General features: G+C 35.8%; 2 protein-coding genes across 3 annotated transcripts; one reads left to right on the forward strand and one right to left on the reverse strand.

Annotated features, from left to right (window-relative positions):
• Positions 1 to 1,356: 1,356 nt before the first annotated feature.
• On the forward strand, positions 1,357 to 7,121 carry LOC111908857 (pre-mRNA-processing protein 40A). Of its 2 annotated transcripts, XM_023904656.3 has the most exons (26): positions 1,357 to 1,620; positions 2,197 to 2,246; positions 2,369 to 2,434; positions 2,513 to 2,704; positions 2,781 to 2,918; positions 2,995 to 3,071; positions 3,144 to 3,213; positions 3,316 to 3,368; positions 3,465 to 3,522; positions 3,619 to 3,954; positions 4,045 to 4,122; positions 4,213 to 4,281; positions 4,361 to 4,438; positions 4,512 to 4,598; positions 4,683 to 4,717; positions 4,798 to 4,903; positions 5,018 to 5,098; positions 5,175 to 5,267; positions 5,358 to 5,411; positions 5,485 to 5,601; positions 5,671 to 5,769; positions 5,874 to 6,017; positions 6,121 to 6,293; positions 6,376 to 6,472; positions 6,539 to 6,844; positions 6,923 to 7,121. In XM_023904656.3, exons 2-26 carry the CDS (start codon positions 2,214 to 2,216, stop codon positions 7,028 to 7,030), a joined length of 2,748 nt encoding a protein of 915 aa, XP_023760424.1. In that variant the 5' UTR covers positions 1,357 to 1,620; positions 2,197 to 2,213; the 3' UTR covers positions 7,031 to 7,121. The 2 variants fall into 2 exon arrangements, with proteins under 2 accessions (XP_023760424.1, XP_023760425.1); XM_023904657.3 differs by lacking the exon at positions 2,197 to 2,246.
• A 61-nt stretch (positions 7,122 to 7,182) lies between these two features.
• Positions 7,183 to 8,347, reverse strand: LOC111908858 (uncharacterized). Its single transcript, XM_023904658.3, has 3 exons — positions 8,137 to 8,347; positions 7,506 to 7,622; positions 7,183 to 7,375 (listed from the first exon to the last, which is right to left on the reverse strand). Exons 1-2 carry the CDS (start codon positions 8,264 to 8,266, stop codon positions 7,507 to 7,509), a joined length of 246 nt encoding a protein of 81 aa, XP_023760426.1. The 5' UTR covers positions 8,267 to 8,347; the 3' UTR covers positions 7,183 to 7,375; position 7,506.
• Positions 8,348 to 26,189: the final 17,842 nt, after the last annotated feature.

Below are 26,189 nucleotides of genomic sequence, written 5' to 3' on the forward strand. Positions count from 1 at the left end.
GACTAATATGTAAGGACTTTATTGTAATTTTGTTTTGTTTATATAAATAATTAAACTCAAACCAACAAATTAGTTAGGCCCCGGAGGGTGTGTACAGAAAGTTTCCCTCTCTTTTTGTTTGTCACGTCATCCTTTATCTCATTTTTTTTTCTTCACCAAACGTCAGGGTGTGTGCGGGAAGCTTCATTCATTTTATTTTTAAATAAAAATAATTGATTTTGATGTGATATATATATATATATATATATATATATATATATATATATATATATTAAAAGGAGTAATAAACATAAAAATTACTTAAAAATAAAAACCACTTCATTACTTAAAAATTACATTAAAACAAACAAGATTTAAAAAAAAAAAAAACAAAACACAAACTAGAAAACAAAAAATATTAAAAAAAAAAAGAAAAAAACACAATTTAAAAAACAAAATTAATATTCAATTTTAAAAAACCAAAATACGTCACTACATCATCACCATTTTCGTCAACGTCATTCTCGTCATTGGAAACATCGCTCTCGATGACCATATCTGAATCCTTATCTGATTCATCAAACAAATCATTGTGTCAATACTCTGTCGGCGGTTGAATGTGAGCCTTATAAGCGTGCTCCACCAAATCACATGAAGGACGTGATGAATGTCATGATTGTAAACTTCTTTTCTATTTGCTTTATACTCTTGCGTACCAACGACTACTCCTTCGACATTTGGCAAAAAAAATTATTTTCGTTGTATCAACATATCGATCATCATTCGTCTTCAAAAATCATATTATAACTGTATGTCGACTGCTAGTACAACTTGCCAACGCCTCTTGAATACACCAAATGTCCGCTTCACTTCCTTCCTAGCCGACTATTGTGCCTCTTTAACCTTTTTTTTTTCTTTTGTTCGTCGTTCAGACATATAAACGATTTCACAAAAACAGATAATGGAGGATATAAAAATAAATAAATTATATACACACACTTCCAATTACATTACCATTTAAAAAAAACGGCCAATAGGAATCGAAGAGTGCGGCAACCGGCTACCTCATCTCTTTCATGCACCATCGTTCTTGCAGTCATGGCATGGTGTTCCGATGTGTGGGAACGGCTCCTGCATCCCATTCATGCTGCACACTGGTAAGTCTTATATATGTTTGACATTGGTAAAAAGAAATTATTGATATTCGAATTTAAAATTATAAGAAAAAGTTTCTTAGTGAGATCATATTTGTCAAAAGCTCAAAATTAAAAAAAAATTAAAAAAAATCACAAAAAATAAAATTAAATTTAAATTTAATTAAATTAAAATACATATTATGGTTTTAATATTGCTGTGAAAAATGGGATGATGGTCCTTGAAAAAAAAAATAGGGCAAAACGGAGACCGGACCACCCTTTACCTTTTTCTTCCCTTCTACCTTCGTTAACAAAACCTTTCTTGCCATTCGGTTTCTTCCCTTGGAGCCATTGGAGCGTGCTCCACACTTCCAGTTAGCTCTCTCGCAGCCAATTTCTCTCTAAAACGCAAGTAGATTCGTTGAATCCTACATTAATTGATCAAAGTTCTCATATATCTTCTTGAAATTTAAAATTATCGGAACTGCTCCTTGATATCGTCCAGGTATTGATCAATGTTGTTTGCTACTGATACCCGAACTCTATTCCGCCCTGTTCAATCAAGGGTTTTGCTTGAAATTAGTTTAATTTGTTTAAAATTGTTGAGAATCGCTAGACCGGCTTTGGGTTTCTGTTGATCAGGAGCTATTTGACAAAAAAAAAAAAATCTTCGTAGAATGTTGTCGACTACGATTGGTTTCCAAAGCTGATTTTTTTGATCTTAGCACAATGTTTATGCTGAACAGAATTTCTATTTCCAAATCCTTCACATATGCTTACTCCGTTATTTAGTTCCCAGTTTCCATACTTAGGTTGCCCAAATCTCTTTAAACTCCAGCACTATTCCTATTCTTGAAATTAACGTTTTTTGTATCTTGAAATCGATCAATGCTGCGTAATATAACTAAAACCATCGGATCATGTATCAGAAAAAGGGCTTAGTTCATATACTTTTGTTTCAAATTTCCTAATTCACAGCTTCCAAAATCTTCTAGGAAATGTCAAAGATACAAACTTTATCAAATTGTTAATATTTTGTTCCAAACCAATAATGACATGATGCTACCATATGACATTTCAGAAACTCTATTTGCTCAGATGGCCAATAATTCTCAATATCCTGGCATACAGGTAGTAGTTTATAAAGTTATAAAAATAAAAAATAAAAAAAATCTTATAAATTAAACAAGTATTCTATTCCCTCAATGATCTTATTCTTCCACTTCCATTATGATTTTATGATACAACAACAGCCTCCTCGACCTACTGTTGCTCCAATGGGCCCACCTCAAAACTCATATCCATCAGTCCCAATGCAAGTAAGTCTTCATGTTCAGAATTCAGATATTCTTTGTGTAAATTCTCCATTTTTTTTAATATTTTATTATTTTATGTAGTTTCGGCCAACAGGTCCACCACGGGCCCCACCCCAATACATGCCATTGGTGTCCCAACAGTTTCTTCCTGTAGGGAGGCCAATGCAACATCTACCGCCACATGGCATGGTGCCACCTCCCCCACCACCACCTGCCGCCCAAGCTTTTTCAGTCCCTGATGGCTCAAGGGTTGCCTTTTCTATAACATACAATGTAAGATTCAACCAAACATCATTGAAATTGTAAGTAATATGTTGTTGAAATAATTGAATTTATTTGTTTACAACAGACATCAGCAACTTCACAAGTGCATATAAGTGCAGAAACAACTAGCCAATATCAGCCAACATCATCCTTAAACAACATTCTACCTAGTTTTCCTCTGTTGCAGCCTGTTGAAAAAACACCAGATGCACCTTCTGTTCCTGTAAGGATCAAATTAAGGATTCTTTTTGGTTTTAATGTTTTTGGATGTGACATTTTTATAAAAATTAAAATGTTAGGTAACAAGTGATCTACTGAAACCTGTTGAAAAGGCTCCATCAGATTGGATTGAACATACTTCTCGCAATGGAAAAAGGTATGATTTTGATACTTTATTAAAAAAAATATATATTTTTTTCTAAAGTATCAATAACTGTTTCTGTTTCAGATATTATCACAATAAAAAGACAAAGATGTCTAGCTGGGAGAAGCCTCTTGATTTAATGAGCCCAATTGAGGTGTGTAAAATGTAAATAAATGATTGAGTTATTGCTTCCTCTTTATAATTTATATGTGCTACATTATATGTTAAACTTTTATATAATCTCAATTATGAACAGAGGGCTGATGCATCTACAGATTGGAAGGAATGCATTGCTCCTGATGGAAGAAAGTAAATATAATCCACAACCCTCTTTTCCATTTTTTTTATATTTATCTTTTATCTACGAGTTATCAAGTTCTATTTTTTTTTTTTAAATCTTGATAGATATTACTACAACAAGGTTACAAAACAATCAAAGTGGAAAATACCAGATGAACTCAAGGTCTTTTCTCTTTTTCAAATTTCAACAATCCATGGTCCTTTATACACTTTTTTTTTTTTTTTTACTGATTTGAAAAATTGAGTTATGAATATGCAGTTAGCTCGTGAACAAGTGAAAACTGAAAGTAAAACCAATGAACATGAGTTAACAAAAACAAAAGATGTTGATAAAGAACATGAAATTGAACCCTTGGTTCCTAGTGTAAAAAATAGCCCATCTTCTCATCCTCATGAACCAGTGTCAAGCCCAGTTGTAGTCCAATCAGGAACTTTGCTGACTGCTGAGCTGGCAACGGGACCCACAGAGTCTTCTAAAGAAGTGAAGGCTTCTGAAGAAACATTTCCCAATCATGTTGCCACATCTTTGTATAATAACACTGAGGATGTTTCAGTGAAAGATGCTGAAAATGGAACTCCTATTGGTAACTTAGAGGTAATTTTTTTTTTTTTTTTTTTTTTTTTACAGTTGATGTTAGTTATGAGTATTTTGTTTGATATAGTTTTTTTTTTAATTGATTTACAGGAACCTGAAAAGAGCAGTGTAACTAACTTAGAAGAAAAAACAGTTGATCAGGAAACTCATGTTTATGAAACCAAACAGGTATTTAATTAATTATTCATTTGTCTACTTTTACTCGAAAATATTAGTCCTATGTTTATTTGTTATATATGTCTTACATTTTTGTTTCAGGAAGGAAAGAATGCATTCAAGGCTCTTTTGGAAAATGCAAATGTAGCTTCTGATTGGACATGGGATCAGGTACTTGTTGACTGTTTGTTAAAAATTAGATTTTGTGTTTCAGATGTTTTTTTTAAAAGATTTTTATTTGTTGTAATAGGCAATGAGAGTGATTATAAATGACAGAAGATATAGTGCTCTTAGATCACTTTCAGAACGAAAGCAGGCTTTCAATGAGGTGATTTTAATTTTTAATTGGTAAAGTAAAAATTAAAACTTGTTTAATATATATTTTTGATTTAATGTTTCAGTTTATCGGACAAAAGAAAAAACATGAAGCAGAAGAGAGGAGGAATAAACAGAAAAAGGCACGTGAGGAGTTTAAAAAAATGTTAGATGTAAGTCACCTATATCTTTATCTGTCTTGTTTTGTTTCTATCTATGAAATTATTTTATTCTTGTTCTTATGAAATTATTCACAGGAATCTAAAGAGATTACTTATACCACTAAATGGAGGTAAATGTTAAATGATATATTATTCATTATAAAACAATTATTATTATTGTTATTGACTTTTGATTGAAACTTTGATGTAGCAAAGCAATTGCAATCTTTGAGGATGATGATCGTTTCAAAGCTGTTGAAAGATTTAAAGAGCGTGAGGAGTTATTTGAGGATCATATAATGGAACTTGAGAAAAAGGTCAATTGGTCAAAGATTTTTTTTGATTCTTTGTTATTTATTTATATTATATAATTGTATATATATGTATGTTAAATATGCATATGACAATGACAAATTAAAATTTATTCTCAGGAAAAGTCTAAGGCTTTAGAGGAGCACAAGAAAAACAAAAAGGAATACATTGAATTTCTGAAATCTTGCGACTTTCTCACAGTATTTTCTCTAACTTATTTGAAAAATAGATTTTCTTTATTCCTTTTTTATTTAAAATTTACATTTATATATTTAGGCAAGTAGTCAATGGAGAAAAGTGCAAGATCGTTTAGAAGCTGATGAAAGTTGTTTGCGCCTTGAAAAAGTCGATCGCCTAGAAATTTTTCAAGTATTTCTTTTTAACTTTTTTTTTTTAAAATATATAAAAAAAAAAAAAAAAGAATCATTTCATTTTATTAAATTATTCGTTATGTCTCAGGAATATATACATGATCTAGAGAAGGATGAGGAAGAGCAAAGGAAACTACGAGTGGTATAAATTAAATTCACTAATGAATAATAATCCTTAATTTTTTTTTTTTGTGATTTTTTTTATATATATACAGGAAGAAATAAGAAAAACAGAGCGAAAAAATCGTGATGAATTTCGCAAGTTGATGGAAGGGCATATTGCTTCTGGAATGCTGACTTCAAAATCTCATTGGCGTGAATATTGCAATAAAGTAAGTCAATAAAGTTTTTATCTTTTTTTTTTAATAAAAAAAGACATTAAGATTAATGTTGTGTTATAGGTAAAAGAATTACCTGCGTATTTAGCAGTGTCATCAAACAGTTCAGGTGCCACCCCAAAAGATCTTTTTGAAGATGTATTAGAGGAGCTAGAGAAACAGGTGATTTTTCTTTTTTAAAAACCCTATTGAATTAATTGTGTACATATATATATATATATTTTATATTTTTGAATTGTTTGCTGATATTTGTTAATATAAAATAGTACATTGAGGATAGGGATCGAATAAAAGAAGCAGTGAAAATGAGAAAGGTGTCCATGTCCTCTTCATGGACTCTTGAAGAATTCAAGAATGCAATTGCTGAAGACATTACTTCTTCACCTCTAGTTTCAGCTGTTAATTTAAAGGTGTGTGTGTGTGTGTGTGTTTTTTTTCACCATAAACTAATTTTGATGGTTGTGGATAATAATTAAAAAAGTTTTACTTTTTTTTTTTTTAAAAAAAAAAAAGATTGTATTTGATGAGTTGCAAGAGAGAGTTCGTGAGAGGGAAGAGAAAGAAGCAAAAAGGCGTAAACGTCTTGGAGATGACTTTTATTTATCTTTGAATAATTCCAAGGAAATTACTTCATCTTCAAGATGGGATGATTTTAAGCCACACTTTGAAGCCAGACAAGAAAACTGGTATTTTTCTTACATTTATAAAACTGGGTTCTAAAAGAAATAAATATGATATATTTTTTGATGTAATTTTTTTGTTATACAGGTTTACAGTGGAAGAAAGTTTTTTTAAGGAGATATTTGACAAACACGTAACAGAATTAAAGAAAGCAAGAGACGAGAGGAAGCACAGGGAGGATAAGGTAATGTCTGAATAAACAAAAAGTTTATTTAAAAAAAAAAACGTCTTAATCGATTAATGTAATCAGGCGAAAAAGAGTCTGGATAGGAGAATGGAGAAATCAAGAAGGGAGAAAGATAGAAGTAGTAAGAAAGATAAACGTAGAAAAGATGATTCAGACACTGATAATGGGGAAAGACCTGGAGACTCATTCAGTCATGATGATAATAATAATAATAATAATAATAGTAATAATAGAAGGTCTGTAAGAGAAAATAATAATAATAAAGAAAAGAAGCATAGAAAACGCGACAGGAGTTTGGATCATGAGGATGATAAAGATCGCTCTAGGGATTCTTACAGACATAGTCTTGAACGCAAAAGGGTAAAACAGGTAATTTCTTCTCTTTTTTTTATTGAAGAAGGATTATGTTATATGAATGAATGAAAGTATTTTTCCTATTTTGTGTAGTTGGAGCAACAATCATCAGTGGAGTATGAGAGCAGACATAAGAGATACAAGAGAGATCACAATAGACGTGATGATCAAAAAGAAGCTGAAGATGGTGAAGTTTGGTAGTTAGTTAGTTACTTATTTAACTGATTTTTCTTTTGTAGATATGATTTTAGTTTCAATATTGTTATAATCATATTTATTCTCTTTTTGAGTCTCTTAATGATAAAACAAAAAAACACCATAATCACCATCAACATAACTACCTACACAAAACATATCAAATACTCCCCCTTTTTTTTTTTTATATAACAATCTTGTAACTCATGCAACAAACATACACCAGTTGCATTTCACAATGATTAAGATAAGAAATTACAAGATCTCAACAGAGTTTACTAAATAAATTCTTGAGGCATTGAACACAAGCTAATTACCATAATATCCCTGACAAGTTCATGGTCATCAATCCTGGCAAAAAATATAACTTTAGTACACCTGTGTTCATAAGTACTAAAGCTTTTGGTGTAAATAATGAAACTAGTTAAAAATTATATTTAGTTTCTTTACAACTGAATCATAAAATTACTAAAAAACCAACCTTAGATACGAGGTTGTTGTTGGCCTTCATCAAACTTGTGAGAGCACTCTGAGTATGCAGATCCGATACCCACTCCTGCACCAAAAGCAACAGATGCCCAACGTGTAGCAGGAGAACCTGATAACAAAATAATCATTTATAATGATATGAAAATACAAAGGAATTCAACTCTTTACCTCAAGACTTGATGGGATTTGGATACAATTATACATATACAGATATACTAGAGTAGGATCATAGCAAAAAAAAAAAAAAAAAAAAAAAAAAAAAAAAATCACACATTTTCTACAAATACGAATTTGTTACTCATTGATTCGATTTGAGCATCCATCAACTTCTGAGGTCAATTTTGCTAATTTAGTTTCTCTTATTCATGTAAGATATATGTGGAATTCAAAATTGTCTCTCCAGAAAGCCATTATTGACGCTTATAGAACACACTAACAATTCAATTAGCAAACAAAATGTAGTCGATATGCATCTATTACTAGTGAGTGGATTTTGGTTCCAACAATTATACGGTGTAAAGTGAAAGTGAATACAGGGAAAACATCAGAAAATATAGAGTGAAATCACAAAAGGGGGAAATGGGTTTGAAGGAATTGAGAATTGAGATTGGTGGAGAACTTACGGAAGAGGAGTAGGGCAGCAAGAGCGCCGGTGGCAGAGGAGTATACGAATCGACGAACACCCAAATCAAGATACGCATCCCACTTTGCATTAAGATCGTACGCAGATGATATCTCTTTGCTTTCGGCCATTCTTTCTTGAATTTCAGATTTGAAAACCAGACTGAAATTATTTTTCCCCTTTGTTAACAAGACTTGTTTCCTCCTAATTTCAAAGGTTAGAAATACTTTCCTGGACCATCTTCAAAAAGCTTGAACACAATTGCGCGAGGCCTAGTGGATTGGTCCAATGATTGGGTATTGGGCCAGTTCTGAAAAGGATTTGGATTTTGACTTTTCTAAAATAAATGCTATCAGGATTGTATCAAGTGATGTCTTCAACGAAAGATTAAGGCATTTAAGTCTAAAAATGTTAGTAGCTTATAAGTACTGTAAAGGGTGAATGTTTGTCGTTTTAAAAAAAAAATAAAAAAAATACTACAACATGTAAATTCCTCCAAGTTCGATCTCAGTTAAACAAATATATATATATATATATATATATATATATATATATATATATATATATATATATATATATATATATATATATATATATATATATATATATATATATATATATATATATATATATATATATATATATATATATCATGCACAACTTCAAGAATGTAACCTTTTGGCCAAAGATAGATTATGTATATTTATTGTTCCTTGTGTGTTCGTTAACTATTTGGACTGTTGTTCGATCATAAAAGATATTAAATCCTAGCCTTTCTAAATACCGATGGTTAATCATTCTTTTTTTTTTCAGTGCAGTTTATGTTGATGATTTTAATGTTACCAATATATTTTATTGTAGTTATTATTACTATCGAGACATGATGAGTTTACTAGCCTCACCGAGACTGAACATGTGGGGTGGACACTCAGAGTGATAAAATTTGGAATCAAGAATACGGGGGTCTAGGGCAACGCCTTGGATACATGGTTCCAAGGGGCAGAGCCCATGGCGGTGTCAAGGACTCAAGGGTAAAACCAAATATTTTTGGCAAATATGAGGGTTTTTTTTTTTTTTTTTGCGAATTTAATATCATAATAACTTGAAAAACATGTAAAAAAGTAAAAACCGAAGATACTCAAAAACCTTAATAACCTTAGTGTTACATTAAGTATTTTAGCAACTTATTGACACACTAAAGCACCCCCACATTAATTTGGAGAAATATCAAACATATCATTAAATATGTTAGTTTTTAACACAAAACATAGTGAACATTTTAATCTATTTTTAACCACTTTAAAATTAATATCTAATCTCGTGCTTGGCATGGGCTTGTAATTAAATTCATCTGGTTTAAACATATTTAGTCATGAAATTTACACTCACTAATTTCAAATAATAACAATAATAAACCGCACATATTCTCAATATAATATTTTTTTTTCTAAGATAATTAAACAAATAACAAAACAAATATAGTATCTTAAACCGTAGAATGATTGTCATTACAATTACAATTTACAAGGATATGTAATATACCAATATACTTTGATCAACCTTGCTCTAATCGTGGATTTGCCATCTCATAATATTGTTTTTGTAAAGAGGGTAAACGCCATTTTAGGCGGCCTTGCTGTCGTTGTATGGTTGCATGTCACAAGAAATCCTTTTATTCTTATTTCTAATGTAAACAGTATCCGAGTATTACATGTATGGTATTTCTTTTTATATTGAACTAGTATTTTGCCTACCGCATGTTGTGGTGACGCTAATACGTTTTGTAAATTGAATTATGACAATTATATTGATAAAAGTTAGATAAAGTTGCATTTGTTTCTGAATAAATATAGAAGGTCGGTACCACTGACAAAACTGTCGGTTGATGGGGTAAACACGAAAGTTTAGAAAGTCAATAGGTCAAAGTAACATTTTACAAAGTTCAGAGGCGAAAATGGGTTAAAGTGACATTTGACAGCGTTGAGGGGTGTTAAATGTAGGAAAATCATATTATATATACTATGCGGGTTAAACACGAAGCTTTAGAAAATGGATGGGTAAAAGTGACATTTTAGAAAGTTGTAAGTTGAGGGGACTAAAAATGACATTGTACAAAGTAGAAGGTTGAAAAGTGTCATTTCACAAAGTCGAAGGGTGACAAATGTCGGTGAAAACATCCACCCAACTTTATACCGCCGAATGAAAACATATTATATGTGACTAAACTTATACGTAGGAAACTTACATAAAATTAAGCACAAAAAACATACACAAAATTGACGTTGAAACGTAAAGAAACTCGAATTTGTACCAACATTTACATAAAAATAAATAAATAAATAAGATTTTTTTTAAGTTAACGAATAGAATTTCAAATAATAAAAAACATATTATACGTGACACAACTCATACGTAGGAAGCGACAAAAAGTAAACAAAAATAAGCACTGATACGTAAAAAAATTACGTCGAAACTCGAATTTATACCAACATGTATATAAAAAAACAAGTTAGTTTTTTAAATAACAAACGAAAGTCTAAATTTACATCTAAATGTTGACTGCCTTGAATTTATACCGATACATATATAAAAATATGCACGTAAAAGATTAGTTTTTTTTAATTAACAATCAAAAGTTACTAAGAAAAATCATATTATGTATATGATACGGGGAATAAAAATGAAAGTTTAGAAATAAGAGGGCGTGGAATTGATATTTTACAAAATTAAAAATGGAAATGTCAATTGACATTTTAAAAAGTATATGGATGGAAAATATCATTTTACAATATATTTTTAAAAAATAGAGGGTAGATCGTGGGTGTTTGGGATAGATTTTCAAAATATTTTATTAACTTATTAGTTTTTAAAAAATCTAATAAGCTAAAAATGTGTTTGGGTCTTAAAAAATAGTTTTTGAAATAGTTTTTTGGAGCTTTTTGAATAGGCAAAATGGAAAGGTTTCTAAAAGCTAAAGAATTAGAGCTTTATAGCTTTTTAACCACAAAATTACAAATATACCCTCATCCATCGCATTCAATTTTACAGGTCAAAACACTCATATTAAGATTCTTTCATCTCATCTCTCCTATGTGTCTCTCGTTCTTTACCAGGAAAGCACCCAATTTCTGCTCTGATTTCTGCTCCAGTTCAGCGACGATCTTCCTCCGATTTCTGCTCTAGTTCAACGTTGCCGACTTCGGATTCAACCTCCACTTCCGATTTGGTAACATCTGCGATTTTTTCTTGTTTACATTGCATCTCATATTTGATTCATTTGGACATTGCATCTCCGATTTTTTTTCCTGTTCATCAACTCCATCTTGGATTTGTATGGTTTTTCACCATTTGATATGTAGTGGGTTGTGGGCATGGTGAAGAAACAGCTTCATTGTTGTTTTTTTCTTGGTTTGGTGCCCATAGTGGGTATTGTATCCCCCATTTTTTTGGAATAAGTTAAACTGAGAAATTTGAGAAATTGATGAAATTGGAGAGGGATTATTAATGTTAACTGTGAAATTGATGAACCTATTAGTTGTGTTAACTGTGAAACTGTGAAATTGGTTATATGTGTGTGAAATTCCTTGGTTTGATGTTAATTGTTAGTTTGTTACCTACTAGTTGTGTTAGCTATGAAATTGGTTATATGTGTGTGAATTACATTGGTTTGTTAATTGTTAGTTGTATTAACTGTTAGTTTGTTTACATCTTCTTATTATGTAGTTCTCAGATAATGGACGAAAACTACACTAATGTTGTTGATTGTGAACCATCTAAAGAAAAGAATAGAACAAAATGTGTATGACATAGTCAAACCTTCAAGGAGTTTGTTGATGCGTGTGTGATTGAATTTAATAAAGGGCATAGAATCGATGGTCACTTCAATAAGATTGGGTTATTTTTTGTGTTTATGTTCTCCTTTATGTGTTATCCTTAATTTAATAAAGGGAATAGAACCGGTGGTCATGACTGATGAAGCGAAGATGGAGTTCCTTAAGTTAATAATAAAATAATGACTTGTGTTATCCTTTGACATCATGTGTTTTGACTTTATGTGTTATGACTTTATGTGTTATCCTTTGACATTATGTGTTCTCAGTCATCCTTTAACGTAATGTAATCGACATTTTATTTTATAGGTTATTTTGTTTCCATAATGTAATCGACATTTCTTTTGACTAATGTAAGATGGATAGTGATGAATCTAATCCATCTGATGATAATGAAGTGTAGGTGGAAGAGGATATAGAATTCAAAATGTTATGTGGATTAGCTCTAAAAGGGATATTACTATTTCGTAGGCATGTTTTTAGACAGTTATGCACACATCTTGTTACAAATTACGGATTAGAACAAACACGAAATATGTCTATTGAGGAATCAGTAGGCATGTTCTTGATGACTTTGGCTAATGGATGTAGCAATAGATTTGTTCAAGAATTTTTAAATCATTCTGGAGAAATGATTCATAGGCATTTCGATTTAGTTTTGGCATCCATGCTTAAGGTGAGTGGCGACATCATCAATCTAGCCGAAAATTATAATGATGATGTTCCCAAATATATATTAAACAATTCTCGATATCATCCGTTCAATGATTTCAGTGGTGCTATAGATGGGACACATATAAAGGCATCAGTTCCAAAAAATGAGGAAGCAAAGTACATTGGTCGAAAGGGATATGCTACATAAAATGTAATGGTTGTCTGTGATTTTAACATGTATGTAACACCTTGTTTCGGGTTGTTTCTAATTCGGGATTGTGGGCTGGAATTCGATCATGTAAAGGCTTTGGGCTTTGAGAAAGTAAAGTTGGGGCTTATTAAAGGTTGATAATATCGGTTGTAAGGTCTAAGCCCTTGATTTGTATGTTGGATCCGAAAGGGAAGAAATGGGAAAAGTTATAGATTGTGATTCTTGTGTGTATAAATAATTTTAGTTCAGTATGTTTTAAATTAAAAGTAATGAGATAGGATTGTGGGGCTCTTCAATACCTTTCTGTGGATATAAATAACACCAAAATCGGAGTTGGAACAAAGAATTTATGGTTATTCGAAGTTAAGATGGAAATGAAAGTTGGTAGTACGTCGGACATACATGAGGTGGACGCAGGACATACATCATTAAATGAACGCAAGTTTCATGCAGTACGCAGGGCGTACTCGATCTGACCCAAAACCCTAATTTTTAGGGTTTAGCCACTATTTAAAGGACCTTAAGTTCTTGATACATGCCTTACCTTCAACCTCCACTCCCTCATTCTGTCAACTCGTCACCCTAGCTCTATTTGTGAGAGTTTAAGGCCTTAGTGTGGTTTGTTGTGAAGAAAGAATCCATCAGAGAAGCCTTGGTGAGCTTGAAGCTTGAAAATCCAGAACTTTTATCATCTTTGCAAGCTTCGGGAGGTATAAAGCTTGAACCTTTATGATTCTCTTGCTTAGATCATGGTTAGCTTAGAAAGTCTCATGCTTTTGGTCCCATGGCTTGATTCTTGTGAGTATAAGCTACTCCAGAGCTTAGGTTCAACATTTCTTGATGTTTCTGAGGTTCCTACGGCTTAAAGATCGGATTTTGATGATTACATTTCACCCATGCATGAATTGTTGGTCATTTTGTGAAGTATGAAACTAGGGTTTGGTTTTGGGCTCTCCCTAGTCATGCAAAGTCATAAAGTCAGGAACTTTATGACTTTAGACGTCCCTTAGAGTCAGATATAAGAGTTGGACATGATGTCTTAAGGTAAGAACTTAAAAATTCGATTTTGCATTAGTTGGATTACGCAGGGTGTATCCCAGCCGTATGCATTGTGTAACGGGGTATGCCTGTTTTCTTTTTTGTGGATTCGTGGTTCGCGGGGCATAGTTATGGTGTATACATGGCGTACTCCCAAGATTAGAAATATGTCATTTTGGGCTTTGGGCCAAGTTAGGGAGGGGTAGCCTTGGAAAGGTAAAATGGTCTCTTATCCTTAGTGAAAAAGAATAAGAAATGGACTTTGATGATGGGATATCACCCTAATTATTGATTAGGATTGGTTTTGATGTATTTAGTGTGAGGAGCTTTTGTAGCAAAAACGCGTGTGTGATCAGTTATCTGCATATTGAGGTGAGTCTCATCATTGTATGTTTAGGGTCGAAGACACCAATGTCGACCCACTAGAATGTGTTATGTAGGATGTAAGATGTCTTTGTGACTCATGCACTGATGTGTTGGGTTAAGCTTATTGAAATGCATGTAGGGATATGCCTATTTTCATGATTGGGTTAGGCTCGTTGTATGTTGGGCTAGGCCCATCTGTATGCAGGGTTGGGCCCATTGACTAGGAAGGGCTAGGCCCATTGTATGGGTTGGGCCCAATGTGCGGGCTATGCCTAATTGTATGTATGGTATGTGGTATTTTGGGGAACTCACTAAGCTGTGTGTTTACGGTTTTATGTTTATGTTTTCAGGTAATTCCAGTTCCAAAGGGAAGGGTCCCTGCGTGAGTGCACATCATCTCCACAACGTTTTCCCCATCGACTATTTATGACTTTTACTCTGATGTTTAAATAATATGATCACTTGATTGGTTTTGTAACAATCTTTTGTATTGTTTATGGTTTTAAAAATGAGAATTTTATTATGATTTTTTGGGACGTTAGAAATTGGTATCAGATCCTTAGTTTGAGGGATTTGGGCACACTCTCTGGTGTGTCTAAACTCAAACCAAGGAATTGGTAATATTTTTGAAAGAAAATAAGTTTTATTAAAAGGTGTTTATAATGAAAAGGGGGTATGATGTGTGCAATCAACCGAGCTCAGATAAGTTATTCCCGAAATACCCATACATGTTAATATGTTGTATTATATGGAATGTTTGCATGCTAGGATAAGGTTAAGGATACCTTCAAGAATTGCATAATAGATTGGCCTGATTTGTGATGCCTTGTAGCCAATGAGGAATTGGATTCTATATTAGATTTGGAATCTATGTTGGTGGAAGTAATTGCTAAGTGTATGCTTTAAAAATCGAATACGGTTAGGATTATATATCCCTAGAATGACTGATTTAGCCTTATTTCTTGTTCCTTGTGTAGTTGTGGTCTTAGGGTAGAATCTTTAATTCGACAGTCTATTTGATCCCATGTTGTGTATAATTTGCATGCATAAGGAAATCGACAGTAAGAGAGGTAGTTCCTAGCATGGTAGTAACAAGTGAGTTTGGGATGTCTTTTTGATTGATTTGTGGCTTGGAGTGCTACTGTATGAATGCTGCTTGCTTTGTACTTTATGGGACTCTTGTTGATGCGAGTTAACTATTAAGTGAATATGTTAAATTACATGTTGCAAAGGTTAAATAATCTCAGAGTGATTAATTTGGTCGTATTGCGCAAATCTCGTCCGAGACAAACCGTTGTAGGGTTGAGTCTATTAGTCGAAAGATTATCTAAGCTTTGTTGCATGTAAGTCTATTAATGAAGTAATTAACTGACATAAGTGAGAGTTCTTCAGCAGTTGGTGGCAAGGTGATGTTGGGATCCTAGGAAAGCCTAGGAAGTGTTTTAGTGGGCTTGGATGTGTTGTTTAGCGAGTACTTTGAGTACCTGTTTGAGAAGGTGTCTTAGAGGATCCGAGATAATTATTAAGTAAAGTATGGATAGGTATGAAAGGTAGTATTAGGCCCGTACTACTGAAAGCACATGATCCATACTAAAATCGAGGAAAGTCATGGAGAACCTAGGAAGCCTGTAGGGTGAGGAATTTTGTGGGTTTGTTTTGATTATTGTATGGTTGATTTTCAGAATGGTGATGAGTACTCATAGAGGAGGATCTGGTTCAGGCTCAGGTGCAAGTGTTGAGCCGATTGTAATACCCTATTCCGAAAATGACTGTTTATAGATCTCAAAGGCCAGGCCAGGGGAATTTGGTCTTTTGCGGGTTTTGAGTTTTTATTCGAAAGGTTTTGGGTCGGGGTTTGTAGCTAGAAGCGTAGGGCTTCTCGCCACCTCCTTGTGGATATAAAGTTCGTCGAAAACGGACTTAGAATGAGGGAGTTATAATACTTTGAAGTGATTGACATTAATGGTTCCTTAATGGAAAAGTTGGCAAAGAAGGACCATGCATGCAAGGTGATGAACGCGCGAGTACGCCCAACGTAAGGCTGGGTTACGCCCAACGTATAAAGGCATAAGGTCACGGGTGCTTTTGGCGTACGCCCAACGTACGTCCAGTGTCCAGAAACCCTAATTTAAGGGGGAGCCACTATATAAATAACATAATGGCTCAAACCTAGCCTCTTTATCCGTCCCCCAATCTCAGTGAAACCCTAGAACGCCTCCTCTCTTCATCCTTGGGTGATATTGACTTCAAGAAACTCATTGTGAGGTGGTGTAAGCTTGGAAGAGGCGAAGAAGGAGTTGGAAAGGAAGAACCTAGAAGGTCGGAGCTCGTAGATCTGGAATAGCATCATCATTTGGAACTCTTTAGAGGTATAAAGTTCATAACTTTACTTAAGGGTGCTTAGATCTAGTGCAATGTGGTTTTGGAGTTAGTTTTGGTCCCAATATTGGACCTTTATGATGAAATTTCGTTTATGAGCTTGAGGTTGCCACCCTCAGAGCTAAAAGGGTCCCATAAGCAGTAAAGTCTCCATCTTGAATGACTTAATGGATTCATGCATGAGATCTAGCCCTCTTTGTGGAAGAAGAATATCATTTTGGGAGTTTGGGCTTGTTTGGGCCAAGTTTAGTCACCAAGTCAATGATTTTATGGATTAAGACGTGAAAAAGGACTCGGATCTATGTTTGTAACCTCTAAAGTGGAGTATTAAACTCTTAATGAGAAATGGACTTAGCAGGGGGGATTACGCTGAGTGTACGTGCAGGTACGCCCAGCGTACTCACCACTTACCTAGTACGCTTAGCGTACATGGAGGTACGCCCCGCGTACTCTGTCAGTTTGGGCTTCGTGTTGTTGGGCCTCAGATTGGGCCATGCTTTGGACTTTGCGCCTTAGTGGGACAACATAAGTCAGATGATGTGGGCCAAAAAGATACTTGGGCTTAGGGAAAGGCCTATTAGAGGGATTGGGCCCGATTTAGCAAATTGGGCCATTAGTCTACCACTAGTGGGCTTAGGAAGCTTACCTAGTATTGGGCCTTAGATATGGACCAAGTTGGTCTAGGGGTAGAATGGTCATTTTACCATAAGAAGGATTATTGTATTGGACTAAGTGATGTTTGGTATTGGTAGTTCGGTAAGCCGAAGGGTTAGCAGTTCGGGAATTTCCAGTCAGTAACCGGAGGAGTATCAGCAGGGTTCAGCAGTGCTAGGTGACTCTCCTCACTGTGTGAATGGGTCTAAGGCCACAATGCCGACCCATGTAGTTTATGAGTAGGAAGACCCGGGGGTTAGCCCTAGGCACTATATGTCAGTATGTGATTCCGGATCAAGGTCCGATATCGGGCGGGTGCCTGAGGAATATTTGTATGACATGTTTATACTTGTTGTCTGTGTGATACTCGTATGTGCCTGGTAGGGAGGTGAGGGCGGGCGAGGTCCCATATATCACCACTAGTAGAGTATGGATGGGGTTCCGTATCTCATTAGTAGCGGAGCAGGGGCGAGGCCCGAGATAGGATAAGGGTGAATGTGTGTGTGCATGTGGGGGTGTGGCTCGCTATCAGCAGGAGCGTGGATGGGGTTCCATGACTCGTCAGAAGTAGGACAGGGGCGAGGCCCTAGTTAAGCGTGGCCTTAGATCAGGATTATAGTAGAGTATCTTAGCTACTTGTTATGTGTTATGTTATATATTTGTATGTGTTTGGCGGGCGAGGCCCAGAGACGGGTGGGGCCTAAGAGAAGCAGATATGTATACCGAGCGGGGCTCGATGCTAGGCGGGGCCCGATGCCGGACAAGTCCCGATGCAGCGGGCGGGGACCTAATACGTGGTTATGTATTTGATATGTGGTAGGTTGGGGAACTCACTAAGCTTCATGCTTACGGTTTTCAGTTTTGGTTTCAGGTACTTCCGGTAGCGGAGGGGAGAGCTCGGGGTGATCGCATGGCACACACACCAAAGGAGTTTTAGCTTGGGATGTTTACTCTGATAAAATAAAATAATGTTTTATACATGATACTCTGATGTGATATGTTTTGAATGAATGGTTGGCACTTGTGGTTTTATTATTAAAATTAAAAACAAAATTTTTGGTCATGACATTTTGGTTTGTTACAAGTTGGTATCAGAGCCTTGGTTTGCGGGATTCGGGCACGCTCTCGGGTGTGTCTGAACTCAAACTAAGGACTTAGTATGAAAATTTTCAAATGAAAATCATTTTTATGAAAAGAACTTAAGAAAAATAAAAGAGTTTTGGAAAGAAAAAGAACTTGAAAAGGGAAATGAATTTTGAAAAAGAGAAAAGGGTGTGGTGCATGCAATCAGCCGAGCTTAAGTAAGTACCCCAAAATACCCATACAAGTTTATGTTATGCTTATGAGAATTGCATGCTAGATTAGGACTATGGATCTAGGAAGTTGCCTTATGTGCCTATTTTATGTAAATGATCTCCATGAATTGCATACTAGTACAGTGTCCTGAGTAGAGAATAGAACAGTTTGATTGATGGTTAGCTATCCATTATCCGAATGTTGCTTGCTTTGTGGTTTGTGGTATTCTTAGCAATATGAGCTAACTATTAAGGGAACACACTAAGTCACATGTGGCACATGCTGGATAATCTCAGAGTGCTGGATTTAACACTATTGTGCAACTCTCGTATGAGTCTAACTGTTCTAGGGATAAGTCCTTTAGTCGAAGGATTACCTGATCTCTGTTGCACGTAACTATATTCATGAGGTAGTTAGATGATATTAGTGGGAATTCCTTCAGCATCTGAGGATGGGATGGTTTAGTGGATTCCCTAGGGTAAGCCCAGGATGAGAGTAGTGTTGGGAGCAATAGTAGTAGAGTAAGGGACTTGGTGGAGTCAAAGCAATTCTTGAGGAAAGTACGAATAGATGTGGAAGGTAGTATTGGCCCGTGTGACATCCCCAAAATCACAGCCAGAAAAGACCGGTTTAATGTATGCTTTTAAAATAATTTCAGAGTAATCCTTTGATTAAAACAGTTGCGGAATTTGTTCCCAAAACAAAATATGATAAAATAAGATTTACCAAAGCATTTCTTAAAGAAATGTATTTTTCATTATATTACAATACTTGGGATGTCATGTTCCGATAAACAGACCAAAAGCATAAACATTTCAATACAGACCTTACAACAGTTATATAAAACAATAGGTCTATAATCCAAAAATAACTTGACAAGTCATCCAACTTATGCTCTGGCGCCACTACCTGTAATACAAAGAAACTGAGTGGGTCAGGCTTGGGAGCCTGGTGAGCATATAGGGTTTTCAACCCATAATAAATAATTATATTTAATTCCTCCAACCAACAATAACCTAATTACCCATTCCCGTTATTCTCACTTTACGTCCCTAAGACAACTAACATAAAGGACCTAGTTTAAGAATATTTCATCGGGGCGACAACACATGCTTCGGGGGTTCCTCAGCAATATAAGTCAAATAAGGCAACCATGAGGGGGATGGAGTACAACGAATTAACACCCAAGTTCATTAACACTTACAGGTGGCGAGCCTGCTAGCGTTCCACAAGACGGTCTAGAAAAGTTTGTGGTCGTCATCTAAACTCCGCTAGATGACCAAATCAAAAACATCGAGGCCTCTCATCTTTTTATCACAAGACAACTATCTACCCATGTTCTACCCAACATTTTAGTAGATAAAATATACATTTTTATACATAGTTTAAAACTTGTATAGTATGTTCATTCAAAACACATTCCAGATAAAAGATGAGGCACATAAACATAACACGTATTTCATAGAGAATAAATCATATCTATGAGATTAGAATATAACATAGATACACTCACATAACACATATACTTAGTATGTTAAATCGATACTTGTATAAAATCGTGCATTTGAAAGAGATTATGTACCCCCTTCAAATCAACACCAATATACAAGGGTTAACCTAGACTATTACATCAACGATAATGCCTAGCCTGGAAACGCGGGCGTTACAATTCTCTCCCCCTTAGGATGATTCCATCCCCGGAATCACACATCAACAAACAAATGCAGATAGTGACTCAACATATCACTCTCCGTTTTCCAGGTGAGATTTGGCCCATTCGAATGTTTCCAACGAACAAGAACTAATTGGACCATCTTGCATCGAAGCTTCTTAGTCTTTCGGTCAACAATTGCCTCTGGTTCTTTAATTAACCTCTTGTTTTCATCAATTCTCAATTCAGAAATTGGAATTATGTCAGGAACTTCTCCCGTGAACTTCCTCAAATAACACACATGAAAAGTGTTATGAATTCCATTCAGTTCTTCAGGTAATTCTAGCTTGTAAGCTTGGTTCCCAATTCTCTGAAGAACTTTAAACGGTCCAATAAACCTTGGACTCAAATTTCCCCTTTTACCAAATCTTATAAGTCCCTTCCATGGTGAGACTTTAAGTAAAACCGAATCCCCAACTTCAAAAGTCATCGGTCTTCGCTTCTTGTCAGCATAGCTCTTTTGATGATCTTGAGCAGCTAACATTCTTTCCCTGATCACTTTCAACTTCTCAGTAGTCTGATGGACCATCTCGGGTCCCATAAACTGCTTTTCTCTAGCCTCAAGCCAATAAGACGGCGTACGAAACTTCTGTCCGTACAAATCTTGATAAGGTGTCATCTTTATGCTCGGGTGGAAACTATTATTGTAGGAAAATTCTACCAAAGGTAAATGCTCATCCCAATTACCTAGGAATTCTAGGGTACATGCTCTCAGCATATCTTCAAGTTTTTGTATTGTTCTTTCACTCTGACCATCAGTCTGTGTATGGTAAGTTGTACTTAAACACAACTTGGTACCCATTTCCTCTTGTAGACTTTTCCAAAACCTTGAGGTGAAACGGCTATCACGATCCGATACAATCGTTAACGGAACACCATGAAACCTCACAATTTCCTTCACATAAGAATTCGCGAGCTTATCCATAGACCATTTCTCAATGGCTGCTATGAAATGCGCACTCTTAATGAAGCGATCAACGACCACCCAAATCATGCCGTGACCATTCTTTGTTCTGGGCAGTTTAGTGACAAAATCCATAGCAATGTCTTCCCACTTGCCCATAGGCACAGGTAAAGGTTCTAAACTCCCATATGGTTTTTGATGTTGTGTCTTGTCTCTCGCACAAGTCACACACTCGGCCACATACTTTGCAACATCAAGCTTCATCGTTGGCCACCAGTAGTAGGGTTTCAGGTCCCTATACATTTTAGTACTGCCAGGATGAATTGAGTACATTGCTTTGTGAGCTTCTTCCATCGGAAGATCTCTTATTCCTCCTGACTTAGGCACCCAAATTCGATCTTGGAATACCTTTAGTCCATGACCGTTTGTATCAAACACCAACGTTTTGCCCAAACGTTCTCCCTTTCGGTCATTCTTCTCAGAAGCTTCTTGTTGAGCTTTCTTTATACTCTCCACAATTGTCGAGACAACTTCTATTCTCAACGCTCTTGGCCTTTTTTCTCAACATTGACTTTCCGACTTAAATCATCAGCAACAACATTAGCTTTACCGGGGTGGTAAAGTATCTCATAGTCGTAGTCCTTGAGTAACTCTTTCTGATTAAAGAGATATTGGAGACTCTTACGATCAGTGAAAAGTTTGCACTTCGTGCCATAGAGGTAATGCCTCCATATTTTTAGAGCGAAAACTACCGTTGCCAGCTCCAAATCGTGAGTGGGGTAGTTCTTTTCATGCTCCTTCAGTTGTCGAGACACATATGCTATCACCTTTTCTCTTTGGGTCAAAACACAACCCAACCCAACACCAGACGCGTCGCTATAAACAACGAAGTCTTCAACTCCATTGGATAGAGAAAGAATCGGTGCCTCACATAGCTTCTTCTTTAGCTTCTCGGATGCTTTCTTATGCTTCTCGCTCCAAGCATAAGTAGCTCCTTTATGGGTCAAAATTGTTAATGGAGTAGAAATCGAAGAAAAGCCTTGGATAAACCTTCGGTAATATCCGGCTAATCCTAAAAAGCTTTGGATCTCCGTGGGACTTTTCGGTTGTTCCCACTTCATTACAGCTTCAATCTTTGCTGGATCAACCATTATCCCTTCTTGGTTGACCACGTGACCCAAGAATTGGACTTCTCGAATCCAAAAATCACATTTGGAGAACTTAGCATATAGCTTCTCCTTCTTCAAGATTTCTAACACTGCTCGCAAGTGTCTGCCATGCTTCTCTTGACTTTTCGAGTAAATCAGAATGTCATCTATGAACACTATCACGGATTTATCAAGGAATGGATTACAAACCCTGTTCATTAAATCCATGAATGTTGTTGGAGTATTGGTTAGTCCAAACGACATAACCAAGAACTCGTAGTGTCCATATCGCGTTCTGAATGCAGTCTTCTCAATATCCTGCTCTCTCACTTTTAGCTGATGATATCCTGACCTTAGATCGATCTTCGAGAAATAGCTCGAACCTTGAAATTAATCAAACAGGTCATCAATCCTTGGAAACGTGTATCTATTCTTTATCGTTTCTTTATTCAGCTCTCTGTAATCAATGCACATTCTCATGCTCCCATCTTTCTTCTTTACGAATAACACCGGAGCTCCCCAGGGCGATGAACTAGGTCTAATGAAACATTTGTCCAATAACTCTTGAAGTTGCATCATCAGCTCTTTCATCTCCGTCGGTGCTAATCGATACGGTGCTTTTGTTATTGGTGTGGTTCCTGGTAACAAGTCTATTCTGAACTCCAGTTGTCTATCAGGTGGTAATCCAGGAAGATCTTCGGGAAATACTTCCAGATAATCACACATCATTGGAATACTCTGCATCACCTTCTTTTCCTTCTTAGCATCGATCACGAATGCTAAATATGATGTACATCCCTTGGTCAAACACTCTCTAGCTTTCATTAGAGAAATGATTCTAGAATTTACTCTGCGTTTGTCCCCATACACGATAAACGACTCTTTCCCTGGTGGGTTCACTTTCACTATCTTCTTTCTGCACAATATCTCGGCATCATTGGCGCTAAGTCAATCCATTCCCAACACAATGTCGAAACCGTTAAGTTCGATAGACAATAATTCCTCGTGAAACTTATTTCCATTCAGGTTGATTAAGATGTTTTTCATACGATGGCTAACAGGTACAAACTTGCCACTAGCAACTTCGACTAATAAAGCATTATCTAGTCTATCAACAGGCAAAGCTAGTTTTCTACCAAATTCATGCGAAATAAAGAAGTAGTTGGCTCCAGAATCAAACAAAATTTAAGCAGGTAATTCGTTTACGATAAAGGTACCTGAAGCGACATCAACTTCATCCTTCGTAGCCTCAAGTGTCATCTGGAAGGCTCTTGCCTTAGGCTTTGGTGGAATGTTGGGCTTAGCTGCCTCCTTCTTCTTCGGACAGTCTTTCAAAATGTGCCCCTCTTCATTACAACCAAAACACATCCACTTGTTGGACGGACACTCATTGGCAAAATGCCCAATTTTTCCACACTTGTAGCAGGTTACTTCCTTACTACATTTCCCAAAGTGCTTTTTCTTGCACTTCTCGCACCATTTTGCTTCGCCTCCTTTTCCTCCAAACTTCTTCGAAGTAGACTTCGAAAATTTACTTTTCTTACTGGAACTTGAAGTTCCGTCAAACTTTCTCTTTTCACCAACTTCAACCTTGTCGGCGGTTCTTCCCTTGATCATGTTCTCAACAGACTTGGCAGCCCAAATAGCTACCTCCAGAGTAGGTGCCTGACGAACTGGCACCGTGTACTCCTATGGGAGTCCTTTTGCGTATCGGTCAACCTTTGTTATCTCATCTGGAACGATGCGCAAAGAAAACTTCATCTATTCTGTGAAAGCATTTGTGTATTCATCAACTGACATGCTCCCCTTTGTCAATGTTAGAAACTTGTTCTCCAACTCCAACAGATTTTGAGCCGACCAGAACGTGCGCTTGAACTGCGCCAAGAACTCTGCCCATGTCAATTGCAGTGGCTCATTAGGGCTTAGGGTCTTCCCTAAAGTGTTCCAACAGCGAACAGCTCCACCCCTGAACTGGCGTACTGCAAAAGTGGTCTACAACTTGCCTCTGCAGCCACACGTCATGAAGGCTAGCTCCATTTCTGATATCCAATCTATGACTCCGATCGGATCCTCCTTTCCAGTGAAGGTCGATGGTTTGCAAGTCAGAAAGTCCTTGTACTTGCATCCCATTCCATTAATCCTTTTGTCCTGATTGTTTTGCCTAACTATCGGTGGGTTGGCTTGACCAACAGATCCACTGAAGTTTCCACCTTCTGAGTGCCCTTCATTTAATTCGGGCTCTTCCACTTGAATTGACAGTTCTTCACGATTCTGTTGAAACAACCGCCTAGTCTCCTCTATTTGACGATCCAACATTGTTTGAATCATCATTTGTACACCAGCCATGATTATTGGCTCCGGTGCTGCAGCTACAACATGTATTTGCTCAATCACTGGTGGTTGATTCCAGTTTTCATCAGCATTTCCAGCTCCACTCCTCGTTCTCACCATTTTTGATCTATACACCAAATAAGGTGAAATTAGATCCTCATTCACGATAGATATTCAAATAATCCTTATCACTCCGAAACGTTTACATGCTAGTTCTAATATCTTAGACGTACGCTTAGAATCCTACATACATAAGGTTTCCAGATCCGGTCGGCAACAGACCATAAATCCGAACAAATAATATCATATATGGAAAACATATAACATTTAGAACATAAAAGCATTTTAGGCAATTTTCCTAAAATAAACTAGTGCTCGTGTCTAAAATATCACAGACACACATCTCACAAATTCACTTAGAATTCTAAGTTTAAGTCTAGAAATCCTACAAATTCCTAGTTCGCTTAAACTAATGCTCTGATACCAACTGTGACATCCCCAAAATCACGGCCAGAAAAGACCGGTTTAATTTATGCTTTTAAAATAATTTTAGAGTAATCCTTTGATTAAAACAGGTGCGGAATTTGTTCCCAAAACAAAATATGATAAAATAAGATTTACCAAAGCATTTCTTAAAGAAATGTATTTTCCATTGTATTACAATACTCGGGATGTCATGTTCCGATAAACAGACCAAAAGCATAAACATTTCAATACAGACCTTACAACAGTTATATAAAACAATAGGTCTATAATCCAAAAATAACTTGACAAGTCATCCAACTTATGCTTTGGCGCCACTACCTGTAATACAAAGAACTAAGCGGGTCAGGCTTGGGAGCCTGGTGAGCATATAGGGTTTTCAACCCACAATAAATAATTATATTTAATTCCTCCAACCAACAATAACGCAATTACCCATTCCCGTTATTCTCACTTTACGTCCCTAAGACAACTAACATAAAGGACCTAGTCTAAGAATATTTCATCGGGGCGACAACACATGCTTCGGGGGTTCCTCAGCAATATAAGTTAAATAAGGCAACCATGAGGGGGATGGAGTACAACGAATTAACACCCAAGTTCATTAACACCTACAGGTGGCGAGCCTGCTAGCGTTCCACAAGACTGTCTAGAAAAGTTTGTGGTCGTCATCTAAACTCCGCTAGATGACCAAATCAAAAACATCGAGGCCTCTCATCTTTTTATCACAAGACAACTATCTACCCATGTTCTACCCAACATTTTAGTAAATAAAATATACAGTTTTATACATAGTTTAAAACCTGTATAGTATGTTCATTCAAAACACATTCCAGATAAAAGATGAGGCACATAAACATAACACGTATTTCATAGAGAATAAATCATATCTATGAGATTAGAAGATAAGATAGATACACTCACATAACACTTATACTTAGTACGTTAAATCGATACTTGTATAAAATCGTGCATTTGAAAGAGATTATGTACCCCCTTCAAATCAACACCAATATATAAACACATAACACGTATTTCATAGTAAATAC

Source organism: Lactuca sativa, chromosome 6, assembly GCF_002870075.4.
Source record: "Lactuca sativa cultivar Salinas chromosome 6, Lsat_Salinas_v11, whole genome shotgun sequence".
Lineage (NCBI taxonomy): Eukaryota > Viridiplantae > Streptophyta > Magnoliopsida > Asterales > Asteraceae > Lactuca > Lactuca sativa.